At 39.3% G+C, this 25,103-nt stretch overlaps 1 protein-coding gene across 3 annotated transcripts in view; it reads right to left on the bottom strand.

The window, feature by feature from the left end:
• auts2a (activator of transcription and developmental regulator AUTS2 a) overlaps positions 1-25,103 on the bottom strand; it is a 341,760-nt gene that overhangs the window by 186,654 nt on the left and 130,003 nt on the right. For 2 of the 3 annotated variants that reach the window (XM_084105172.1, XM_084105173.1), the window contains one exon: positions 19,398-19,499. The exons of the other annotated variant lie outside the window; for it this stretch is intronic. In XM_084105172.1, coding sequence (XP_083961298.1) covers positions 19,398-19,499 — 102 coding nt within the window. The remainder of the gene's footprint in view (positions 1-19,397; positions 19,500-25,103) is intronic. 3 annotated transcript variants of the gene reach the window in all.

Raw genomic sequence — 25,103 nt, forward strand, 5'->3', positions numbered from 1 at the left:
AGTAGTTTTTTTTATATGACTTGTGATCTATATTCCAAGCTACATCATAACTTTCATGAAGTCAATAACGATCATTGTGAGACACCTTCCATGAACATTTGTTTTTAATGTATGAGCAAGTGCTCTAATTTTGAATGCATGTGCTTAGACTGAATTGTGCTCATCGTTATTAAATTAATTCTATTATTGTTCAAAAAAAATATTTCTTGCACGGTTTTTTGGCATCTACTCAATATGAAATTTAGCTGATGGACTCTATGCTTATGAACATTAATCCAGACATGAACCCACACACAGACACCTTCACACACTCCCCTGCTGTTTAAATAGTGCTGATCTTCTACAAAACAGGGAGTTCGGTAATCACTGCTCGTTTCGATTGGATTCACGACGGGGGGAGCTGTACTACACCGCTCTGTGGGAACTATCTAATTCAGACCTCCACATAACTCTGCCTAAAAATCAATAGACTACAGTCCAGCAAGAGACCGACGGAGATAGAGAGACGCAAAGAATGAGGAAGAGAGAGAGAGAGTTGGGCTGACTGTAAAAGAGATGGGCGAAAGACAGACGATACTCTCCCTGGAACCCAGAAGCTATAATATCCATCCTTGGCGGTTCACTTGACATTTACTTGCCCTGCTTTTCTCTGCCTTCTAACTCCCGGCGTTCCGACTCTCATGGGTCTGTCGACCGGGTGAGCAGATAACAAACCTGTCAGAGCGGGTTTAGGGAGAGGATAAATCTAGAGCCAGGCTGAAGGATGATGGGTTCCAGAGGCCAACATGTTTGTGTGTGTTACCATAAGAGGAGACTAAGAACATGTGTGACTGTATGTGTGCGTATTAGCGACCATCAGGACTGACATATAACACCTTGGGAGAACAGCCGTAGCGTATAAGCGGCCCTTGCATCTAATCTGAGGTCTGGTCTCGCCCCCACACAAGTCTCTGTGCCTTACAGGAAGAGCTCACAAAAAGCCTTTCAACAGCCCTGCGGTCAGGTCAGAGCACCGGGGCAGAGGGATGAAGCGAGGGAAGGGAGAAAGACAGAGTTTGAGTGGTGTTAGTGAAAAAGAATGGGAGGTGTCTCTTTAAGGGCCTGATAACATTCTCTGTGATGGGCTCCCCAGGGTCTCTGAAATGTCACAGCTTTGAGGCCATGGGCTGTCATACGCGTAGACACCGGGGACTCTGGGACTGAGAGATATGCAATAGACTCGCCTCAGAGCCAAATTTGAGAACACAGCATTTCCACTTCACTCTCTTGGTCAAATGTCTATCAAATCAAGCCTTAAAGGAATACCAGTGTTTGGTTTGGTTTACACATTAACATTTATGTGCACCACAAACTCTTTTTTTTACTCCATTCCTATTGCTAATAATAATTTCACTCCAATTACAATCAGACATTTACAACATTTGATCAGATAAATGTATTTGACAAAAAAATAAAATAATAATAATAATAAAAACAAAATAATAATAATTCTAGCTTGGAGTGACCATTTAAAATCTATTCAATTTATGACAAAAATATACTGTATTCATATTTATTTTAAATTGTACTGTCACAATAATACGAATAATAAGCTGCTTGTGTCAACACAATTTACCAACTAAGGATGTGTTACAAACTGTTTATTGTGTTAATGTAAAGCTAAAAATAGTCTGGTCTTTAAGTGATTGACACAGGATTGATGACCTTCCTTTTAGGAGGACCGTGTTAAACAGTTTTGGTATACTGACTCGAATGTCCCGGTTCTACAATGGGAATGATGAAAACGTCCTTTGGAAGGTCTAAAAATTGCACATCAATTACCTGAAGCAGTGAGGCCTGTCTTATGTTCCAGGCACCATTTTATAAAACCAGAAAATGTCTATACTCAAGTCACAAAGCATTACATCAAGGACATTTACAGGAGAGACAAAACAGGAGAAAAGAGAGGGAATATATAAGGATAACATTTGCTATGACTTAAAAGGGATGAGTGTTAGCACGCTCTGTGACGATGACAACAAATAGGCCGGGAGACATCTTTAAATCCTCTTGAAGAGCACATGAGCATGCCTCTCTGGGAGATTTGTGTGTTTATTAACGAGCAGCACGCTGTGGTTTAATCAGTGCAGGGAGAATACTCGTACTTAAAAAAGGCTGCACGCCATTTATACTCCTGTGTGCTTGTAGGATTTGCTAATAATGTGAATTCAATTCAAAGCAGGAGTGAAAATAAAGAAAACAAAGTGCAAAAAAACAACAAAAGGAAACACTTCAAAAATATAGTCCAAACACAGTCCAATGCTTTAGTGTTAACAAACCAGGTGAAGCTAACAAGGGGGTGGGTGCAAACTAGAAGTAGGCAAGAAAACAGATCATACAAAAGACCGTGTTCTCATTTTCTGTCTGAAAGCCCCACCAGGACCACTGAAACTTGCTTGATTTCCCCAGTCCAATTATAGCTGTGCGCTCAGTTCTTCCAGAATAGCAGGGCAGAGCTGAGGGACGGCGTCTGCGTAAGCGAAGAAGGGCTAATGGAGTCCCTGAAGCTGACTCCATTTCGCTGCTCCAGCTAATGGGCTGTGATATTTTCCCAAACTAACCGCTGCTGTGCCCTCTTAGAAGCTAATCTAGCCTTGTGCTTTGGAGGCCGGGCCACGCCACGCCACGCTCACCCTACCTCACTGTCCAAATCTCGTCTTCCCTGCCCTCAATCACATGACTGAGCCAGAAAGGAGAAGACTCAGCTCCCTGACTTACACATGCATGACGTGCCAAACCATCCTCATTCAGGCTGTTTTGGGCAAAGGTTCCTTCTCGTGTCAACACACCCTACGACTCCATGCTGCCTTGAGCCATCCAAGGAGATTTTTAGATTTTATACCAGGCCTGAGAGACAGAAAGCGATAGGCACAGTTGTTGAAGGACTCTATTTAAAAAAACCCTATATAGCTATCGGGTGGCTAATAGCATCCTGGATGCTGCGGTGGGTAGAAATGGGCAGACATAAATCCAGGAAGATGGCTCCCTGGTCACCCATACAGCAGACAGCTCACCCCATTCCAGATGGTTGTAAAACAGACCGGTGGCATTACAGTCAGAGTTTGGGACTGGCCATTGACTACATATTAGAGACCATCATATTTTTGTAGTCTCAAATACACCACGGCCCATTTCAAAGCATTTAAATGAACCTGCCTCACAATGGCGGTATAATTGCTACTAAATCTTTCAATAAAACTGATTCGTGGACAATTCTGTCATGAAATTGCTACTCACCGCTCTATAGGCAAGATCAACGGGTAGAAACCTTGCAATTATTCATGGCATTCAAGACCCTAAAATGTTCAGTGCTGGTTATAGATACTGCAAAAATCATGTTGAGAGCAAAGCAATAGTAATTTAAAGAGCACAGAAGAACGCAATTTCACATGATGAGATGTACTGCGTTCATTACACGCCCTCCATTCTAGTCTCATCACACATTTAGAGTATAGAAAAGACATTCGCAAAACGGTCCATTTTTAACAGGCAGTTGCAAAGGTTAATTATTTTCCTAATTACATCTAGAAATGCCAAACATTTGTTTTTCTCCCTAATTGACAAGAAAATGAATTGTGAACTGCATTAGGCACAGAGGGTTCATCTCAAGTCTGCTGTATAAGGCGTGTGAGTGCCTCAATGCACAGAAAGTATAAAAAGCCATTATGGTTCCCCACTGCGGCATCCTTTAAAATCACGTAAAAGCAGCGTACATTTCAATGCAGATTAGAGAGAAAAATCACAACTATGCCCAATATCCTGTGGTTCTTGAAGCTGCACTTGAGACAATAAAGGTCAATAATTCTACACACAAACCAGGAGAAAGAGCATAAGGGGAAGCATAACCTCAGTGCTAATCAATATTAATTCCTTTGCCTCTCTAATGACAAGTTGTAGTCAATGTCGGTCCAGACTCTCTCTCTCTTGGGTTCAAGCATGCTGGGCTTGTTCTGCAGGCACCTGTCTGCCCTTGTACCTGAGCTGTATTATGGGCGATTATCACACCTCGTCCCCCAGGCAGAAGGTCTTCATACGTCTGTGGCATTGATCTCATTTGTTGAGGAGATAAGGCTGTAATTGGATGAGGCCTGAAATCAGATGGAACTCCATGGCAAGGCCAAGGCTAATTCCACTATCCCTGACCTGCCTAAATAGCTAGGCCACGGCCACAACTACAGGGGGTTAATCCTGTCCAATCCCACCCCCAAGCCAGCTCATCACCATCTGGGCCACTGTCCACCTCTCTTCCTCCTGTTTGAGCCAGGCCTCCAAGCCATTGAGGCAAGAGAACAAGTGTACCCGACCACCCAGACAAGAGCCTGAGCCAGGACCCTAATTGCAAATGCATAATCTATTGAACTGTGATGCTGATTGTAGTGGCTGTCCGCAGGATATATTACTACATAAATATTTAAGCTCACATGACATTGCCAAACAACCACAAACTCTGAGGTCCTACATAGAGTCCACTTCTCAAAGTAATTATTCTTGGAGGCAGGGTGGTAATGTTGTTAGTTTTTTTGAACAAAAGACCCAAGGATGGCTTGAATAAACTTCCATATCTTAACGATTTACTGATTTGCACATTTTCAGGACTCACAACCGCATTCAACGACAGTATCAAAAATGGCGATGTCCATAACATCAGGAAGTTTTATCCCAATTGACAGCGCGTTGTTAAATAAACGAGTCCAATAGAGGCGTGAGCTCATCCATCAGATATTTTAAACAACCAACAAGGACTTTAAATGCTTAGTAACCGAGTGCAGAGAGAACGTTTGAGCCACGCGCCTCACAGCTCCGGTGGATCTGAGGATGAACGCAAATAATTTCTACATCTCCTTGAGTAAACTAAATCCGTCATGATTATACAGTTCACCTTGGCTCTCACATTATATGATGTGGCGGACAACTAGTTGTCCAATGCGGTCTGTTTATTCAGTGCGGGAATGCGGTTGGGAGTCCTGAAAATGTGGAGGTGTCAGTTCAGTTACAGAATTGGGTTGTCACGCTCGTAAAAAACAAAACGCTGTATGAACGCAACAGTATTAAGCGGCGCTGCCATACTATCCATTAGCATCTTTATTTTGTGTGAAATATGACAGGGGATTAGGGATGAACATAAACAGTGCGTAATCGACGATCCCAGTCCTACTTTACACTAATGTTCAATTCGTTCATTTTATTTGAAGGTATAGTTCATCCAAAAATTACAATCCTGTCATCATTTTCTCACATACCGTTGTACTGAAAAACTGGTTTTGTGGAATATACAGCAACAACATCAAGAACAATAGAACAATAGAAAAAACTGTAATGCAACGTATAACTTTGACTGCTCGGCATGTTTTGAGAGAAGTGAGATGAAGCAGTGTATCAGGTGAAAAGCAATAAGATACCCTGAAGATGAAAGCTTCACAAATCCTTTGATGACTCAGAGTTTGGTGCATAGTGTTGTTTTTGATCAGACTAACTAGAACGGAGGGAGTTTTGCAGAATGCAGTCACGGGTTTGATAAAGTGTCGAGAAACTCTGCGGCTTGTCTAAGAAATATCTCGCTCAAAAAAAAAAAAAAAAAAAAAAAAAAACCTCTTAAGCTTGCGTGCCTTGTAAAAAAAAAAAAGAAGCTTTTAAACTTACACTTACTGTGACGTGTCATTTCTAAAAAACATAAACTCTCACTTAGAATGAACATTCTTGTGGCGTATTTTCATTTCCAGCAGTATAATGGACAATAATAAGCAAAATCATGGAGACCCGCAGTGCACCCAGTTCTGGGAAGTGAAGAAATTCTTCATAACTGCAGCAGATATTCCGGAGATAAAAATATCTATAAAACAGTAAACTATTTTTCTCTCCATCCCTCTCGAACACTCAACTCAACAGTACCAGCGGGGCTAGAAGGTAATTCGACCGGCCAATTTAAACATGTCATGATTGAGCTGGAAAGAACAAACGGACATCAAAGAACAAACCTTGAGTCTGAGAGAAAGAGCAGTGTGCTGGCAGGAGGCTGAGAGAGGGACGAGAAACAAGTAGGGGGGGTTCGATTCGTGTGTCATTACGACCACACCGCTGTGTTGCTATTCTGGATTCCTGGGGTTTGACATCTAGATTGCAGATGGATAAGTGTGCCTTAAAACCACATCCCCCATCAGGGAAAAGAAAATAATTTCTCATAACGGCATCTATTTACTGGCACGGCCTATCTCTCCCACAGGGCCCGAAACAAATGAAAATGTTATTTCTCTCCTCATGAACTCCCACCTTTTCTGTCTGCCTTTTTTCACTGCCAGCAATTTCATTCTCCCTCTAAATTTGAGTTAAGTCCATGACTAGGGGGAAATAATGTCTCTGGAATTATCTTTCCGAAACTATGATTCCAAGGGGCTGTGTTCTTTATATATTTATATACCTTCACATTTATTTACTCTGTTCTCAGGCTTTTTGCCTTGCGGTTTTGGAGGAAATTGCAGTGGCTTCTGATATGGAAGCAATGCGACATACAGAGGATCTCTCTGTAATCCCCTCAATCGCAGCGAGGCCTTGACGGGGACCGAACATGCCCTCTGCCAAACATTTAAACAGGCCTGATGCGGACAGAAAGCCGCACACAACAGCGCCTGTCAGAGAGGCATTTCGAGCGCCACTCAGAGCTGATGCAAAGCACAATATTAGCTCAACCTTTTGCAATGTTAAGCCTAGAATGACACAATTGTAAGCATTACAAAACAACCAGATAAAGTGCTTTTTTTTGTGGTGAACACACATGATCAAACACGTTGAGCTGTGCTGCGCAAACGGTCAACACAAGCTTGAGTCCAGCTCACAACATTCCTCAATCCTGTTCCTCACACTTCTCGACATCACTTCCTGCCAATCTATGATGATTCTCAACCACTGTCCAACACAATATTCAAAGGGCCCTTATATATGCTATACTATTTCAATATGTTCTGCTGTAATTATGATGAAGTTGCTTGTTTCAATCTTTTTTTAATTAACAGAAACGCGTCAGTGCATTGAATTGATTAAAAACATTTCTTTTTGTGATTCCAGAAGTTTCATGTTCTTTAATAAAACATTAAAAGAGAGAAATATTCCATTCATACCTCAGATTTATGTGCTTTTTAGAATTTTAAGTTATATTATTGTAATATAACTTAATTTAAATCATTTTTAAATCATCATTTCAAGTCATCGTGCATATTTGAAGTTTGCTGAGGCCTTCTGGTCGAGAACCACTGCTCTATGGCAACACAGTGTGATGTAAAAGTCTGAGATCACAATTAAAATATGGGATTCAAAATTGGAAATTGGAAATAAAAAAACAAAACAAAAAAACTAAGAAGTATGATGTAAAAAATAAACAAAGAAATAAATATTAAAGATTAAGCCCCATTTCATACAAGTCATTAATCAAAAGAGCTGCATTTTTCACTTAAATTGTTATGCTATTTTATTTCCTTTTAAATATTGCACATGACAAAAATGCACAATAGAAGCATTTTAACTATTGCTCTTGGACTTGTGGATCCCATGTCCGGTCAGGATTCAGACGTCAGCTCTGGGCAGGGTTTGAGGTGGATGCTTTAATAGCTTGTTCTTTACAGCACTCTTTAACACTCTGTGTGTACTCAGCCTCTTCCACTCAAGCATAAATCTCAACAGAACCGTGACAGATAGTTCTGGAACCTTGGCTGGATCCAGAACACCCAGCAAGGATTTATGTTTCCCCAACCACCTGCGTGGCCTGACATGCCATTTAAACTGCTGCTGGAAGAAAATCAAAACCAAGAAACTTACTTTTTCATTCCATCTCGTGTTTTTTTTTTCTTCTTTTGCATATGAGGAAAACTTGTGGTTGTTACACTAAATCACAAAGGCAATAAAACTTAGCGATTTGTTATATATCACAAATCCTTTACATAATCACTTTAACTTTAACAGAAATAAGAAATTTTCTTTATTTACTCGTTTCCTTTGATCATATAGCTCTGTGCTTGGACTGAAGTCGTGAAGAAACGTTTGATTTTATTCTCAACAGACACGCTCTCTGATCACAGTCTGACCAGATAGTGAATAATTGAAAAACACAGTACAGTTCATTAACTCAACGTCAGTGAGCACAACGCCACTGTGACGCCTGCAGTGTGTTAAAAGCCTCTTTGAATACAGTCTAATGGTTCAGAGTCCAGCGATATACCTTCTCACTGCAGCCCAGCAGACACATTCACACATTAAAATCCTATGAGGGGACGAAACAGCTGGAAGGCCGGGCATGGAGATAATGGCCATTCAGACCACAATATCCGATTGGCGTACAGAGCTGTAAAGCAAGGAAGGTGGTACTTGAAGGCTCAACTTTGTGTTCTTTATTAACACAACATTTATGAAACAAATTAAATCTGTGTAATGCCAGCAAAATGGCACAACTGATCCTTCAAACAGGAAATTACAGATGGATAGTTCGGCTCTAAAATCTGTTTGGATGGGCTACATTTGAAGCTGTTGAATATAGTCAATACACACCACCTATGACCAATCAACTGAATTTCACAAATTGCTAAACATATACTAATAAAATGTATACTGTAAAAATGATATGACCAATAAGTCATGGCAACATATGTTTTTCAAAATAATTAAACCAATTTCAACTTCATTTTTTTAGTAATACGAGATTCAACTAGACAATTTTTTTTAAATGATTTGAAATTACTTGTACAGCCAATATGATTATACTTAAAAATGTAAGGCAGCAACTGAACTTAAGTTTGGTTAAGTTGAAGCAGGTGGATTTGTTTTTATGTGCTTGGCAAACAGCTAATGAATAGCCTTATATAATTAATAACTTGCATTTAACTACATTATTTAGTAGATAAATTGTTTATTGTGATTACTGACATTGGGAAGAAATTTACTTAATTATCTTTATTTATGAATCATTGAGAATGTTATTTTCAACTCTTTTTGTTGTATGGTGTTGTTTTTCCAATCTATTTTAACACACACACACACACACACACACACACACACACACATACAAATATATATGTGCTTATATATATATATATATATATATATATATATATATATATATATATATATATATATATATATATATATATATATATATATATGTATGTATATGTATATAAAGGCTTTTGCATCTGAACTCTTTATATATATATATATATATATATATATATAAACCTATTATTATGATCACAAATGTATGCATTTAGCAGACGTTTTATCCAAAGCGACTTAATATACATTGCATCCAGTTTATTAGTTTATGCATTCCCACGGAATCAAACCCATGTCCTTGGCATTACTTGCACCACTGCTTGAACTACATGAATGTTTATTAAAATCAATGTAGCGAATCCAGCACAACAGTGAGAGATTTGATTGGCAGTGCTGAACAGTTTCGGCCATGCTTTACGGGGAGAAAATGGAGAGTAACCAGGCCTACAACCTCACAATTCGAAACCTTTCCAACTTCTCCTCCCACTTTCTCTCATCCCCGGAGAACCTCACACAGTCTTTCCGTCAGCACCTGGGTCTGCTGAAGATACGGCAGCACTACTTGGCCTGGGCAAGGCTGTCTCTATCCATCATAAGGAAGGATCATTAAGGACTGAAAACACAAGTTGCCTCTGAGGAAACCAAACAAGCGGGGGGAAAAAATGTCAGGAAGAGAAAGAAGTCTGGTATATTTACAGCTTAGGCTTAGGGAATAGGGTCATGGCAGCTCAGTTGAACACACACACACACACACAAACACACACACACAGAGGCTCCAGGTCAGGGTGATTTGTAGGCCCGGGAGATGTGAGATTGTGCTGGTGTTTGTGAAAGCGACTGATGCCTGTATCCTGGTGGGAAAGGTTTATTTTATTTTAGCTCATAGTCATAGCAATGTATTTGACAACTTTTCTCAATTGATGCTTGCTCCATAGAGGGTGAGGGGTGTCGAAGCATTTCACCCATACGTTGTGTGTGTGTGTCGTACAACGAAGACACAGACATGCTTTATATACAGGCTCTGAGTCAAAAATCTTTTCTTTTCTTCACTCTTTCTCTGCCGCATTCTCGCACATTCTGAATATGGTACCCACATTGGTCTCTTATTGCTATGGCAACAAGCTATTTCCCTTGCTCCTTGGGCCCCGTGCTGTCATTATCCAATCAGAACAAGACCTTTGTTAAGATTCCCTCAGGCTCCACTTATTCAACTCACTATGATGAACTGACCTTAACACTAAAGGGAGACAGAGAGAGAACGACAGCAAGAGAGAGATTCCTCCAAGCTATCCGTCTTTATCTGGAAAAAAATAAATAAATGAGGAAACGACGGGCATTTAAATGGCACTACAATCTGCACTCTGATCTCAAAAGAAGACAAAGAGAAAGAGACAACCCAATCTCTGCCAGCACTTTTTGTCTGCTTCTCTCTCTCTCACTTCCTTCCTCCTACTGTCTGTGGGTGAAAAAAAGAGGGATTTAGAGAATAATGGAACAAGGTTAGCTGGTGATTGACTGGATGCTGTTAAACTGGACTGGATTTAAGGGTACTGCGCTGGTAGCTGGCTCTGGTTCAGACACTGTTAACCAGATCAAACAAAGGCCATGTCCACACTAATACGTTTTCGTTTGAAAACGTATATTTTTCTCTCCGTTTTGGCCTTCCGTCCACACTGAGACGGCGTTTGTATTAACCCTCTGAGGTCGGCAAACGCCGGCGCGTTTTGCTGGATTTTCTTCACATAGTAGCACAATAAACTTCAATTACTCTGCAATTATGGTAATACAGAAAAAAGAAATATGAAAAAAGAATCTGTGATATTTCTACTTTTGTATGTGTCCACTTACAATCAAATCAAAACATTGTGCTTTTGAAAACGAAGTTTTTTTGAAAACGCACTCCAAAGTGAACAAATGGCTCCAAACGCCAAACGCTCCAAAACGCCATTTGCGCGTTGTAGTGTGGACTGTGAAACCGATGACGTAAATTTAGTCATGTGACGCATATTGTACCAATAGATATTCATGTTTATACCAGTATTGTGCCTCTTATGTGCTATTCACTTTCACACTGCTGCTAAAAATATTCTACATTGCACACTCTTCATATCGCAGTCCTGCAAAGATGACAGAATTTACTCACATTTGCTGTCCTGCGGCAATACATGAGAGCAGTTGCGTTTTAGACCAAACATATGGTGACTGTGTGCGAAGAATTCCTGTCAGAAGAATTGCGCGATAACTTCATTATTTATTTTCCATCTGAATCATATTAGTGATCTTTTGTGGGGTTTTACGCATTCGCAGTAAGGTGAATTTAGCGTTTTCAGGCGTTTTTCAAAAGTTTCTCAACCACACTGAAACGTCCGAAAACACCTGAAAACGCTAGTGTGGACGGAGAGCGTTTATAAACGAAAACGCTGTTTTCAAATGTGTCCGGATTAATGTAGACGTAGCCAAAAATAATCAGAAACACACACACACAAAAAAATAGACATAAGAGAAGAACTTCTGTAAAACAGACTGAAAATGCACATGCTCCAACACACTGAGCAATGGAGGGTCATGTACATATAAAGTCAGTCTCTGATGTTCATTAGTCATTTCTTGTACAATATTTAAAATTGTACAATATAATATTTATAACATTGTAAAAAATAAAATGTATACAAAAAATATTAAAATAAATTAAAAATAAATAAAATAAAGTGAAATAAAAATCTGTGACGATGGAGAAAAAAAATGTAGTACATTCATTCTACTATTCTTACACCAGCCGTGGTTGACTTGTCTCTCTAGAGGTTAGAAAACTTGCACCTGATGCTTCAGAGCCTCAATATGATTGGTTCCCTACTTGATAGATAAGTGTTGACTGTATGTGTAGATATGTTCATTTGTGTTGTCTCTCTCCCATCGCCCATGATGGACAGTTAGCTGTTCGATAATGACAGCACAATACAGACAGGCTGTGATGAAAGCAGACCACCCTGTCACTGTGTGTCAAAATCTCTTGCCACATTCACACAAAAACAACCTCAGGTTCACCTCAGTCCACACCTGCCAACAGTGGAGGAATTGAGGAAGATTTATGACAATAAAAATGTCTTAGCGTCCATGAGACTCAAGAGGCACATCTTTGATTTGGAACTGTTCATGTAACTTACAACAGCAAATTCAGATTATAGTTGATAATTCAATACATTCAAGTAAATTTTTACTCATATCTGGACCTTTGAATTGCTTAAATTAAAAACACAGTAAAAGTCCCCCTTGAAGGTATTGTACAAGGAATTGTAGTAAGGTTGTTTTTGCCGACAGTGAGGTTTTGTTGACATTTTGTAACAAAATAAAAATTCTAGCAGTTGGGATTTGCTATATAGTACAGTATGCATACAAATAAAGTTGGAAATAATTATATATACACACACACACACACACACACACACACACAAGTTCTCTTACACGCTTGAACGGACAAAAACACACAAAAATATGGCAAAATGCCCGCTTTGTCGAGAATCCTCGAAAGCACAGTCTTTAATGAGTTAAAGTCTTAAATGACCATAAAGAGTTGTGAGATCCACGTCATGTGCTTCAGATCTTAAAGTGACAACAGCCTAATACACCTGCTGCTGTCTGTCATTAAGGATAATCAAAATAAAGAGAAAATCCCTCACTGCTCTAGACTGAATAACTTTTGTAGCTTTAATAAGGATTCATCTATATTTAGATCAAATAATTAAAAAAAATACTGTCCTTATGTTGTTTTTATGTTATTTCTACATTAATTTGGAGATTAACTGTGAAATTATTATAATAAGAAAATATATTAAAAACGTAAATGTAAGGTGTGATTAATTGTGATTAACTACAGAAAAATGTGCTATTAATTAGTTAATTTTTTAATTGACTGACAGCACTAGTTAATATACATATATCTAGTCCTTAAAATAGTCCTTGAGCAACCTAATAAGGGTGACTTCCACAAAAATCTTTATATATATATATATATATATATATATATATATATATATATATTCATTTTTTTATTATTTTTTTTTTAAATTATTATTATTATTTATCTTTATATATATATATGCTGTGGCATCTAAAGGAAGAGTGCTATCCATATAGATAAGTGTGTGTGTGTGTGTGTGTGTGTGTGTGTGTGTGTGTGTGTGTGTGTGTGTGTGTGTGTGTGGCGCTGGCCAGTTTAGACATAATAGCAAAGCAGAGAGGGACGAGTGGCAGGTTTATTGAGGTGCTGTCACCAGCCGTGTTTCAGGTCAGAGTGACTGACAGCTGATTTAGAGCAGTGCTGTTAAGCTCTAAAGCAATCATAACCACTACTGTTTTTTAGACACACTCCGTATTCCTTACCACATGCACACAATGAACTGACAGTTATAAACACACTGTTATCCAGACCTCTTCAAATGCTGGCACACAAACAAATGCATTTTTCTGCCACACACAGACACACATTCTACACTCCTGTTCAAACACTTTAACTCCTGCCATGATAATAAGCTAATTATAGGTGCGGTGCAACTGCCATATCTGAATGCACGTCTCTAATAAGGAACATTTCAAATTAGAGAACGAGCGAGTGGGAGAAGAAGAGAGAGAGAGATCAGGAGTGACGAATGGAGATGGCAAAAGAACTACTAGATAATTGATGCGAGCAATTACAACTTCCATGTCGGAGCAAATTGGTCGGCATTTCTCAGCATGTAAGGGCCCCTGACCTCATTATAACAACTGTGTAGAAGAATAATCAAAATTAGCAGCGAGGTTTGAGGATCCGTGACAAACAGAGAGCGGAAAGTTTGACTCTAATGTAATCTGTTTTGACTTCAGACACCAGAGAGCAATATCCGCAGGTCAAATCTTCAGCAGAAACATGACCTCTCCGCAAAACGCTGAGGACTCTTTCCACATCCCGGCGAAATCAAATAATAACAGTAATCATTAAGAACAACATCTATATTATATGACATAAATCTTCTCCAGTGGCCATAATAACAGGGTGGAGATTGTTTTACCACATAGCGAAAGAATCCCCCAGCACAGGCAGAACTAATCATCTACAGCCACTAACCACGACGCTGGATTCAAATATGTTCACTGCAAAACAGCAAGAGGGCTAGAAATCCTTGCAAACCACTCAGTTCCAAAGTGAACACACGGGACCAAGAGAAAGATTGATTTTGCATAGCGTTGCATTTAGAGAACATTTAGATGAAGTACTGATAACACATACATAACTAAACTAGCTGCAAGGTGTTTATAGTAAAGCTATATGTTAATAGTGTTAACAATGTTAATAGCCCATTCCGCTCTGATCTTACTTGTCAACGGTTTCACAGACATAGCCGAATTGTTGTCATTTAGGAATAACATCGCGTGGATGTTTGAGATTGCTATTTATTAACTATTAATTGAGCAGCTCTATTTCACATGGATAGTTAAAAATGATTACACTGTGCTGTGAATTTACTGTGCTGAGGATTCATGTTAAAGATACAATTAACTATACCGACAAAGCTTGAAATCTGAATCTAAATTCTGATTCAGTTTCTTCAGATTTGGCTCATCTATTCTGAATGATTGGGATGATTAATTTGAATTCTGTATAAAAATTATGAATCTGAATTATGCTCCTTCAACCACAAAAATCAGGTTGTCTCATCTATTCAGAATAGAACTGCTGACATAATGAATCCGAATTCTGTATATGAATTGTAAATGTAAATTCTAAATCTGAATTCTTCACTCTGAAATCTGCCGATTACACTCATCCACTCTGATACATTGCCGACAGCATTAGTCATGCAGATTCCGATCAGACATACGTGAGTGAGTGAGTGTGTGTGTGTGTGTGTATGAGTGTCGATAGCACGTCTCTTTACACCACACACCCGACCCCCACACATGACAGACCACTAAACAGGCCAAACTACCACCTGACCCTCAATGTAAATATTTCATTGCTCTACCTCAGTTAAGACTGCACTGAATGATGAATGAGCAATAAAACGTGTTACCCAGAAATCCTAAAGTACAGTCTCTATGGCGACCAAAGAGCAGGTAATGTCATCGCTTTCTCTCAGCCTTTCGGTCTGTTTCACTGTCTGTCTGTGCCTCTCTGTGTCAGATTAGCAGGCTGTAATGAGAGTTAAAGAGTCGCTTTAGGATGGTCCCTCTATAGGAGGGACACTGCAGTGATGATGATGTTAAATTAACTGTCATATTTAAGCCTTTTAGTTTGGTTTTGTTCGCGGCTTGGACTGACCTCATTATCGTCTCCCACTTTGTCTCTCATCAGCAAGATGGTGACGGGTAGGCAAAGACACCAAACGCACAGGGGGCACGTACGGCCGTCCCCCATTCCTCTCGGCAAACACACACACACCAAAAGAAAAGCATTAATGTGCTGTTTACTGGAATCCGGCGCCCTGTAATTGCCAATTTATTTGATAGGCAGCCGGATAATGATGGCATTTCACTCCTGCCACAGAGACTAAACACATGTGTGTTTGATTCGCCCTGTCTCTACCACACATCCCCTTCTCTCCTCTTCCCTTTGCCCTGGCCTCCAGCCACCCTGCCTGGGGAAACCGTGCCGCCATGCTGGCTTCAAACGCGGCTGAAAGGGGACCCGGGGCTTCGGAGCAAATACAGCAAGCCTGCCAATTTATCCAAGGTTTGGGGTTACTGCTGGTGAGAACAAGGCTGATGCACCATTTGTAGCTTAATGAGCTGGCAGCGCATGGGGCAGGGGGAGAGAGGGAGAGGGAGAGGGAGAGGGAAGAGAGAGGGAGAGAAAAAGGAGGAAAAGAAGGGGGGCGAGCAAAATGTCCTGTGTGACCTGTTTTGACCCCAGCTTCCTCTTTGTCAAGTGAAGATCAACACCAGGCTCTTTCTCTTTTTTTCATCAATGCAGTGGATAGGAGTAAGAGAGAGAAGACATCATTAGAACTCTGCCAAACAGTCTATAACGAAAAGCAAGAATTACTCCTCAAAACCCCAACTCAAGCGTACCCTCTTCTTTCATTTCACTTTAAGGAAAATTGTGTGCGTATGCAATCAAGAATATATACAAATAATAAACACTTTTACATGTCAAAAAATAATGTTTCTGTTCCTGCCTCTCCAGGGCCTGCATTTCTTACAGAAATTGGGGTAGGGGTAATATTTGTCACTTTTTTATCATTTTTTGTTTACAATTTTCTCACCCAAATGTTTGCTCACTCAATGTATTTGTGCTTTTACAACTGATGCAATTATGTGCTAAATCATATTAATATTGTTCGGAAGATACGGAAATGTAAAAAGTCAATTTGGATGCTAGATGGTCCTATGGGGTCATTCTTGTTGCACAATAGCCTATACAGGGCACAAGGAAGTTAGATTTTAAACTTTGAATTGGCTTCAACTGGAAAACCGAAAAGTGCAGTCAGATACAATTTTGTGTAGTTCACCAAATCTCACCAACAGGCCAAACAGATCGTCACTCTTTTTAAGGAATCAAGCCCTCATTCTGACAATGGTGTTGGCTTCTAAATCCAGCTAGATTCATTCCTATGCATAGTTTGGTTCACTGTATTCATATTTTACACTCTTAAGATGTATGTTGTGCAACCGGGGGATTACCTGTCAATTAAAGGGTATCTTCTTCTGTATAATTTTGATTTGTTGATAAAAACAAAAAAACACACTTTGAGCTCTTTATTAGGTGACTCTACATTATTTAAGTCTGTTGTAATCCATGTATCATTGATATTGTAATGAAATAAGTTTAGTTCATAATGTTGCTCTTTTTTACCCAATATAGCATTTTGTACCAGAAAATCATACCTCGTTCAGAGTATAACACGTGTCAAAACTACATCTCACCAGCCCGCATTCATTTTAAACGTGAGTGAAAGTCTTGTATCGCTATAGTGAATAAATGTTTGCAGGAAGTTCCCACATTACAAGCGGGGAACTTGCGGGAATGAGTAAAATTATGCTTAATCCCCGCAAACCCGCGCCGAAATTCAGACCCTGCTCTCCATCTCTGTTATCTAGTAACTGTATGCTGGTATGAAGTGGTTTTTATGGTGTGACTGTGAATAAGCTGCTTCCACCATCCCCTCAGGACTAGCTCTACTCTGAGTGCGACCCTGAGAAACTGCTCAAGCAAAAAATCTCCAGCACCTTTCAGCACCTCCTGTTTAGAATTCAAAGGGTTTCAAAACATTCAGTGATAGACAAATCCACTTGCCAATGAACTTTGAGTAGACGGCATACTCATTTGATGAGAATGAAAATTCATAATTGACGGTGAATAGACTATACTTCAATCCCTCACAGCCTTACTATTATTCATGTCAAAATAAAAAAAATAAATGAGATCCTAAGAGGTGATCACCTTATTCTTTTGCTAATATTTAAGTTATAATTATGATTATTAAATATAATAAAATAACTTATGATTATGTCTCATTGACTTCATGAAATTTTACTAATTACTAATTAAAAAAAAATACTAATTATATAATGTGTTCCTTTATTTATTTATCTGGTTCAACTTGCCATTAACTTGAGTCTTAAAGGGAGAGTTCTAACAAAAATAAAAAATTCTATCATTTTAATCCTAATCTTCATCTCTACTGGAGTTCATGTCTAGCCTGCATCTAGATTAAAACAGAACTTTTGAGTTCCACCATAGAATAACAGCATGCATGTTTGGAACAACATACATTTTCTTTTTTGAGTGAACTATCCCTTTAAGACTCAAGTTAAAACCCATCATACACAACACATTCTGCATATCTTTGTGAGTTGTTTTTACCTGTCCAATAATCAAACTCAATCTTGTGTTTCATCTCTAACTTTATCAGTTTCCCCCATTCCACTTGCATTTCTTCTTTTCCTATCTCCCCTTCCTTCTCCTTGCCCCCCTCTCATGCTTTATCTCTTCGGTCTTCCCTCTCTTCCCTGACGAGGGGCTGCAGGTATCATTTCAATTTCTGATGTCAACATCAAATTACTTATTTCATTTCATGCCTGGCCAAGCATCCTATAGCTACACGCAGGAGTGGTCGCGCTCAACTCGTTCTGCCGTGTCTGTTCCGACGACTCGCCTCGCCCTCCAGCTGACAGCTCTAATTATGCCCGATATCTGATAGTGCCGGCACACACTCACAAACTCACATCTCCACTGCAGGAGCCAAAGCTTGAGGTTTGAAGAGGGCCAATGCCAGACTGCCTGAGCTTTCACACGGGCCTGTGTATAAGATCCATAAACAACTGTAACATAACTTTCAGTGTAATGTAAACTGTATAGACTGCTGGTTGAATGCTGCTTCAAGAGGGTTAAATATGGCTGTCTGCGTGTAGGGATGCACTGATTCTGGCCAATATATATATGAATGTATGTATGTAATATATATATATATATATATATATATACATATATATATATATATATATATGTAATTTCCATCTTAATATATATGTGCTTTGTGTTTTTACGGTACATCACTGATGTCCAATCACGGTCACTGCTACATTTTTCACTGTGTTCCTTTCTGTCGTCTCCACTTCTCCGGTATATAAGCACAGTCGCGCTTCAGCCTGAGTCTCCACTGAAGCTGCCAGCTGAGTAAATAGGATGTTCTTATCACCACCCGAGCACAAACACATACCAAAGCCTGCAGGCCTGAGGGTGCAGACAGTCTCCGCGCTACTCTACCTCACACCCTGACAACACAAGCACACACACACTGAGCTCAAGAACAGCTCGGCTCTTAAAACACTCCTATTGTTCCTGTTGGCACAGGGCCTTGTCTAGACCAATGGAGTGGATAAGAGAAATTGTAAAATCCTGTTTAAATATTGAACCTTGTTGTTCGTAAGAACGAGACAGATAAGAAAAGCCACCAACTGACAGATAAAAATCAGGTGTCAAGACAAGACCTACCTTAACTCAGGTATTAAACTTTTTTTTCTGGAAGCTCAAACTTTCATGCAGCATCTACACACAATAGCAATGTTAAAATTTGTGACTGCTATAAATGCAGAATTCCCACACAGATGGATTCACTGAAAAGAAGGAATTGTTAACAAATCAGAATTCACTAAGGCTTGCAATCAAACTTTACACAAGCAATATTTAGCTGATATTTTAGCTAAATTCTTTTTCCAGTCATGGAAAACAGAATTAAAAAAATCCATGGAAACTCTTTAAATGAGCATTATAAACGTTCAGGGGTGTTGACTGAGTGTGATTTCTTGTCAGTATGGTGAGTGATGCACAGATTTGATTGGTCACTCACGTCTGTCAGTCTGTCTCTGGAGCTGCTCCGGATGGAGGGTTTGGATTCTCCACTGACGCTCTCACTGTCGCTGTCTTTGCAGTTGTTCTGGCCCGGCTTCAACTGGAAACCACAAAGACAGCAAAAAGAAACAATCAGATACAGCAAGAAGAGAAAAGGCACTAAATTAAGTTATTATCTAAATAAATTCAATTTAGATAGAGCACAGACCAAAAAACAAACAAACGGAAGCAGCTCTGGTAAAAGGTAGCTATTGGATGTACACTACCGTTTAAACGTCTCTTATGTGAACCAAGACTGCATTCATTTGATCAAAAACAGTAATATTGTGAAATAGTATTACAATTTAAAAGAACTTTTTCCTATTTTAATATATTTTAAAATGTAATTTATTCCTCTTATGGTAGAGCTGAATTTTTAGCATCATTTACATCATTTATCATTAGTCTTCAGTTTCACATAATCCTTCAGAAATCATTCTACTATACTGATTTGTTGCTCAAGAAACATTTGTTATTATTATCAATTAATAAATGGAAAATTCAAAAGAACAGCATTTTATTTAAATTGAGATCTTTTGTAACATTATAAACTGACACTTTTAATCAACTGAATGTGTCCTTGCTGAAAGGATTCATTTCTTTCAAATCTGACTTGCTGTGCAAATCAGCCAAATACAAACAGACAACCGTATTTTGCTGTTGTGTGAACATAGCCATTAGGAGGAGTGATAATTTGGGAGATGCTAATTCTGTCATGATCCTTTCATGTAATTTCATCACTTTCTCTATGAATACCGTGGGCACACCAGTCTCGAGTCCCACGGAGGAGCTCCAGAAGGATAAAAGGAGGAGTGACGACAGTGGAAGACGAGAGAGGACCAGGCCTGGACTTTGTGTTGTTGTTTTGTTTTCGTTTTTATGTGGCAGTCATCCGTCAGAGGCTGCCGCTTGTCATTTTGTTGATTATGTTTATTTTGTGATTAAACTTTTACGATGAACGTTCGCTGGTTCCTGCCTCCTTCTTCCCTGAACTTAAATTTTGTTACAAATACACTGGCCAATGTTCCAAAAGAATAAATTATAAACATTAAAATATAACATATATTCATGCAGTGAGAATAGGACACCAAAAATGGTAACCCAAAATTCTTGTAAATCTGTTGAAGATATGGCACAGAGGGTTGAACATACTGAAACTGGGTTCTATCAAATAAAGAGCAAAAATAAATAAACGGCAAAAGCGACTCTGACCACTGACATCTGCACGGTTTTGTCTGGAGAAGCCTGACTTCATATCAGACCTGTGAGAAAGAGAAATAAAATAAAGAAATAAAACTACATCAAAAGCAGTTTTCCATTCAGTAAGCCACTCTCCCCGTGCAAGAACCAGAGATTCACAGCAGGTGTCCTTCAGCACGCTAGAAATCATAAAGAATAAGAGCAGAGTGTAGAGGAGAAGGACGAGGGGGAAAGCGGGAGGAGGACATAAAATCCAAAAACATCTGAGCCCCAGTAAAGTCTGGAGAACAATGGCATACTCCTGGGACCCGGCAACTGTCATCAAGGTCTGCAGTTTACGTCTTCTGAAGCTTCGCCATTCAGACGGGCTGTTTCCGTACCCCTCGCACTGCCAAAAACCCACTGCCTTCATCTCTCAGCACATGAAAACCCAGTTTTATGAGTCGGGATGAGCTGTAAATGACTGCAGTGTCACTTAATGGAAAAAGCAGAGCAGGCCACGGCACACTGGGGGGTTGTTTACCAAGATGGAGAGATAGTTTGGCCGCTCATTTCTTTTCCTATCTTTCTCTCCCAGACATTCCCTCTTTCTCTGTCTCACTCGCTCTTTCATACTTCCCCATCACGTAGAAGAATAAAAACAGATTCTTTGCGATAGTTCTTGACAAAGGCAGCGGGACGGGGGAGGGAAAAAGATGAGGGTTGGAGAATATCTCTTTTCACTGGTGCAGGCTGTGGGTTGTTAAAGGCACACAGGCAGGATAAGGGACTGCGGGGAAGAGGGCCCTTGAGTAAAGCACATAATTAAAATGAAACTGTTCCCTTTCTGTAGCCATTAGCTATGTGAAAGGATCTCTCTCAGAGGGAGAAGCTCAGTGACTCCAGGCAGAGACGCTTGCTTCTACCAGCAGGCCACCGTGATAAGAGGCAGGCACAGCTCACAGAGAGAAAGAGACTGAGAGAGAGTTGGCAGTAACAAAAAGGAGGACAAGGGACTGTAAAGTTTGAAGTTGAGGGAGGATGGACAGGTCAACTAGGTGCATTTTTATGCATGTGTCGTTTTATTCCTGTTGAGAAGCCTTGTGTTTCAAGGTCAAATACTGTCTTTAATGTCTTTATTTATATTCAGCATTAAAAATGTAAAATGTAAATAAACTAATTCAATAATAAATTGGAAAATAATAAAAGGACAATGAATAATAATTACAATATCAAATGAAATACTTATGGATAAATAAAAAAATAATGTCTTATTGTATTTGAAACTATTGTAAAACTACTGTATTTAATATCAATTCCACATTTAGCTATTAAGCTTATCAGCCAATTCATCCCCATTTTGTCTAAGCCACTTGTTTTCATTAGACTTATTAAAAACTTTTGTTTTAGGGCAAGGTATTGCATACAGTGAGTATTATTGTACTTGTTTATTTGTATTTGGTTTATTCAACCAACTTGCAGCATTTTTGTAATCAAAAACTTGCAACAGCTGGTGTTCCTTTTCAAGTGACTCTGGGCAGTGAGTCTGAAGACACTGGTTAAGAGCTCCGGATAAAAGTTTAAATAAACAGGTTTTAGTTCAGTATTGCTTAGTTATGACAAGAAATGCATAATGGATACTGGCTGTAAAAATCCCGTACATCTATAGTAATGTGATTCATTATATGGCTCTATCTGCCTGAAGAAATGTTTAACATGCATGTATAGACTTCTAAGAAGAAGAAAACACCACTAAGTAAATTACTATGAGGAAGCACTTGTATTATTCTCCATGTAAATAATGTTGATGTCTATGTAAAAGGATGGTGCATATTTACTTACTCTGGGTTGAGTTAATAATCAAATATTAACACAGATATCAAACCCAGATAAACTACCTTTAACCAGTTAAGCAGGTCATCTTTTACATGAGAACTGAAAAGCGATGTGGAGATTTGTTACTAGGTTTCCCCACTCAATTCCACTTAATGCCTCTTAAATAGCCTTTGAAAAATGAAGTACTTTTTCCTGAAGGCACGCGGGTCATTTCTTATGAGTTCTCTGAGTAATTTTTGAAGAGATTTTATTAATAGAGGTGTTAAAGAAAAAAGTGCAATGCTGGTAGCCACGATAAATTACCATCATCAAAAAGTTCAGTGCAAATCGGGTTTCCACCCACAGTCGATAAATCAGAAAGCTGGAGCAGTCCTGTCTATAAACCTCTATGTCCACACATTGTTCATTACTCCACATTTACAGTTTAACAGGGCATCTCACTAACTCTGAAATTAGTCTGATGTCTAGACACATAAAGTGTGATATCTATTGTGTTCATTTTTATTGTTCCTATGCTCTTTCTGGCACTACTCAGCTCGGTTTTGGCATATGATCGTTACCTACTGCTGCTCGCTAGATTAACTGTCATAACAAACGTAATGCAGTTTCTTATAAAAATGATCGTTCTTTGGAAAGCAAGCATCTCCCATATGTACACGCCTGTGAGTGTGTGTACATAATAATGTTGTTTAGGAGTGTGTATGTGTGCATACGGGCGTCTGTGGGTTTTCACAGTCTTGCTTGTGCAATCATAATGACGTTAATGAAGACTGACAGTTCCACCAGGTTGCACCATAAGGATAAACTCCTTTAACAACCCTGAGAGCAGAGCCTTGGTAAAGATTCCCCCTCCAGGAAGATAACAAACAGATGGTTTTCATATTCCAGCAACTAATTCCTCAACAATTAAAAACACAGTAAGACATTAGCATCTAATGAAACATTTAAACTACCAGTAAGTGCATCTGCCATTAATTTCAACACAGTAAGTTCTTGTTTTGCCTCAATCTGTTCCCTGTTAGGGCTGATTTCTCCCTCCCCCTGTCTGAGTTTACTGAAGTATAGAATTAACAACTGTTTTCAATAAGCAGTCAGCATGATTCCCTGGCACAAAAGCCTCCACGCTATTAAAAATTAATTTATGCTGCCAAGGCTTTGATGTGAGGCAGTAATGGAAAGAGCTTCTCGTTTTGCCTTCCTCATAAAAAGGTCAAAGAGACCTGTGCGCGTTAACCTGGCTCTTGCAATCGCCCGCAAAAAAGAAAGTCAGCCGTCAATGGTCGTTTTATAGATAGCACAGTTTTATAGCGCTGTAATCACATTGCACTTAGCGAGTCCGTCTGAGAGAAAACCTCCATGAAGGTAGTTTGTTTCCAACAGGGCATACGGAGGCCAAGCGTAACAGCTTTTGACTGAATTATACTGATAGAAAGTCACATTAATTCACACCAGCTCTTTGTGAACAACTTCAGCAATACAACAAGACTTTTTATTTTGGATTTACTGCGATTTCGCCCTGGCACCCGCACTGAAGCTATGCATCCATTACAAGCGCTGTTACAACAGTCCATAAGTCTAAATGTATTTTATAGGGATTGTCTCAAAGACATAGCACACAATAGCTTTGAGTTTCCATATAACAGACAGTTTTAATGGCCCTTTAAATTTGAAAGTGGGAGTGGTGGATTTCAATGGCACTACTGGAGAATGGTGCCTTAATCTGAAATAATACTGACATACATTAAGAGCTTGCTTGTAAAAGCCATATTAGTTTATACTGAGATGGAAGCACTTGTAAAGAGGTGAGAGCTTAGATGAGCATCCTTTCAAAGTTATCAACAGCGTGATGGTATAAGGAGATGTTGTGTTTTGCTACGCATATTCGAAAGCAAAGAACCCATTGGAAGAACAAAACAGTACGGTTCTTCAGAGGTAGAAACAAAGCTCAAATAATGGGATAAGCATCCTTTGAAAGGCTCTGACTAGACTCTTAAAATGGCTTTTGAAGCTTTTACAGGATTATCGTTAGCACATGTAGTCAATTACTTCCTTTGCCCACTTGCTGAAAAGTGCTTGCCGGTGTTATGATAAAATTTTACAAGTCTATTGAACTATTCCCACAGGCTCGGCCCACAACCCGATGCAGTCAAACACAAAGACCGACTCCGCCACATTGGCCTTTTAAACGGCGCCGTTCGCAAACCCCAATACTCTTTTCATCTAAAATCCTACTTTGAACAGCTCGGCTGACCCTTCACTTCCAGTGGAAGCCCGAGGGATTCTGTTGCTATCGGCTTCTGTTCTTCCTTAGTTACGCACTACAGCAGCTGTGCAGCTTGACAGTAATAAAACCTGGAACAATTTACCAGCTTTTATTGTTCTTCTGCGGGTTTCAGCACAGCTAACCTGTCCTCCAAGGAGCCGAAAGAGAGAGTGAGAATCCCACTAGAGCGCCAATGAAAGAGGATCTCATTTACCTAAAAGCGCTTATAAATTTTTAATTTGCTTTAACAAGTAAATTAACAAGTCCCTCATTCGGGAAGTTTTATGGCTGCCTGCCACTGAGGGACAGCCATGAAAGTTTTATAGATAATCCACTAGTGTGCTTGGCTGCTTATAATAAATTGTCTATTTCCTGCTGTAGAGTCAA

Source organism: Abramis brama, assembly GCF_963993115.1.
Source record: "Abramis brama genome assembly, chromosome: 25".
NCBI lineage: Eukaryota > Metazoa > Chordata > Actinopteri > Cypriniformes > Leuciscidae > Abramis > Abramis brama.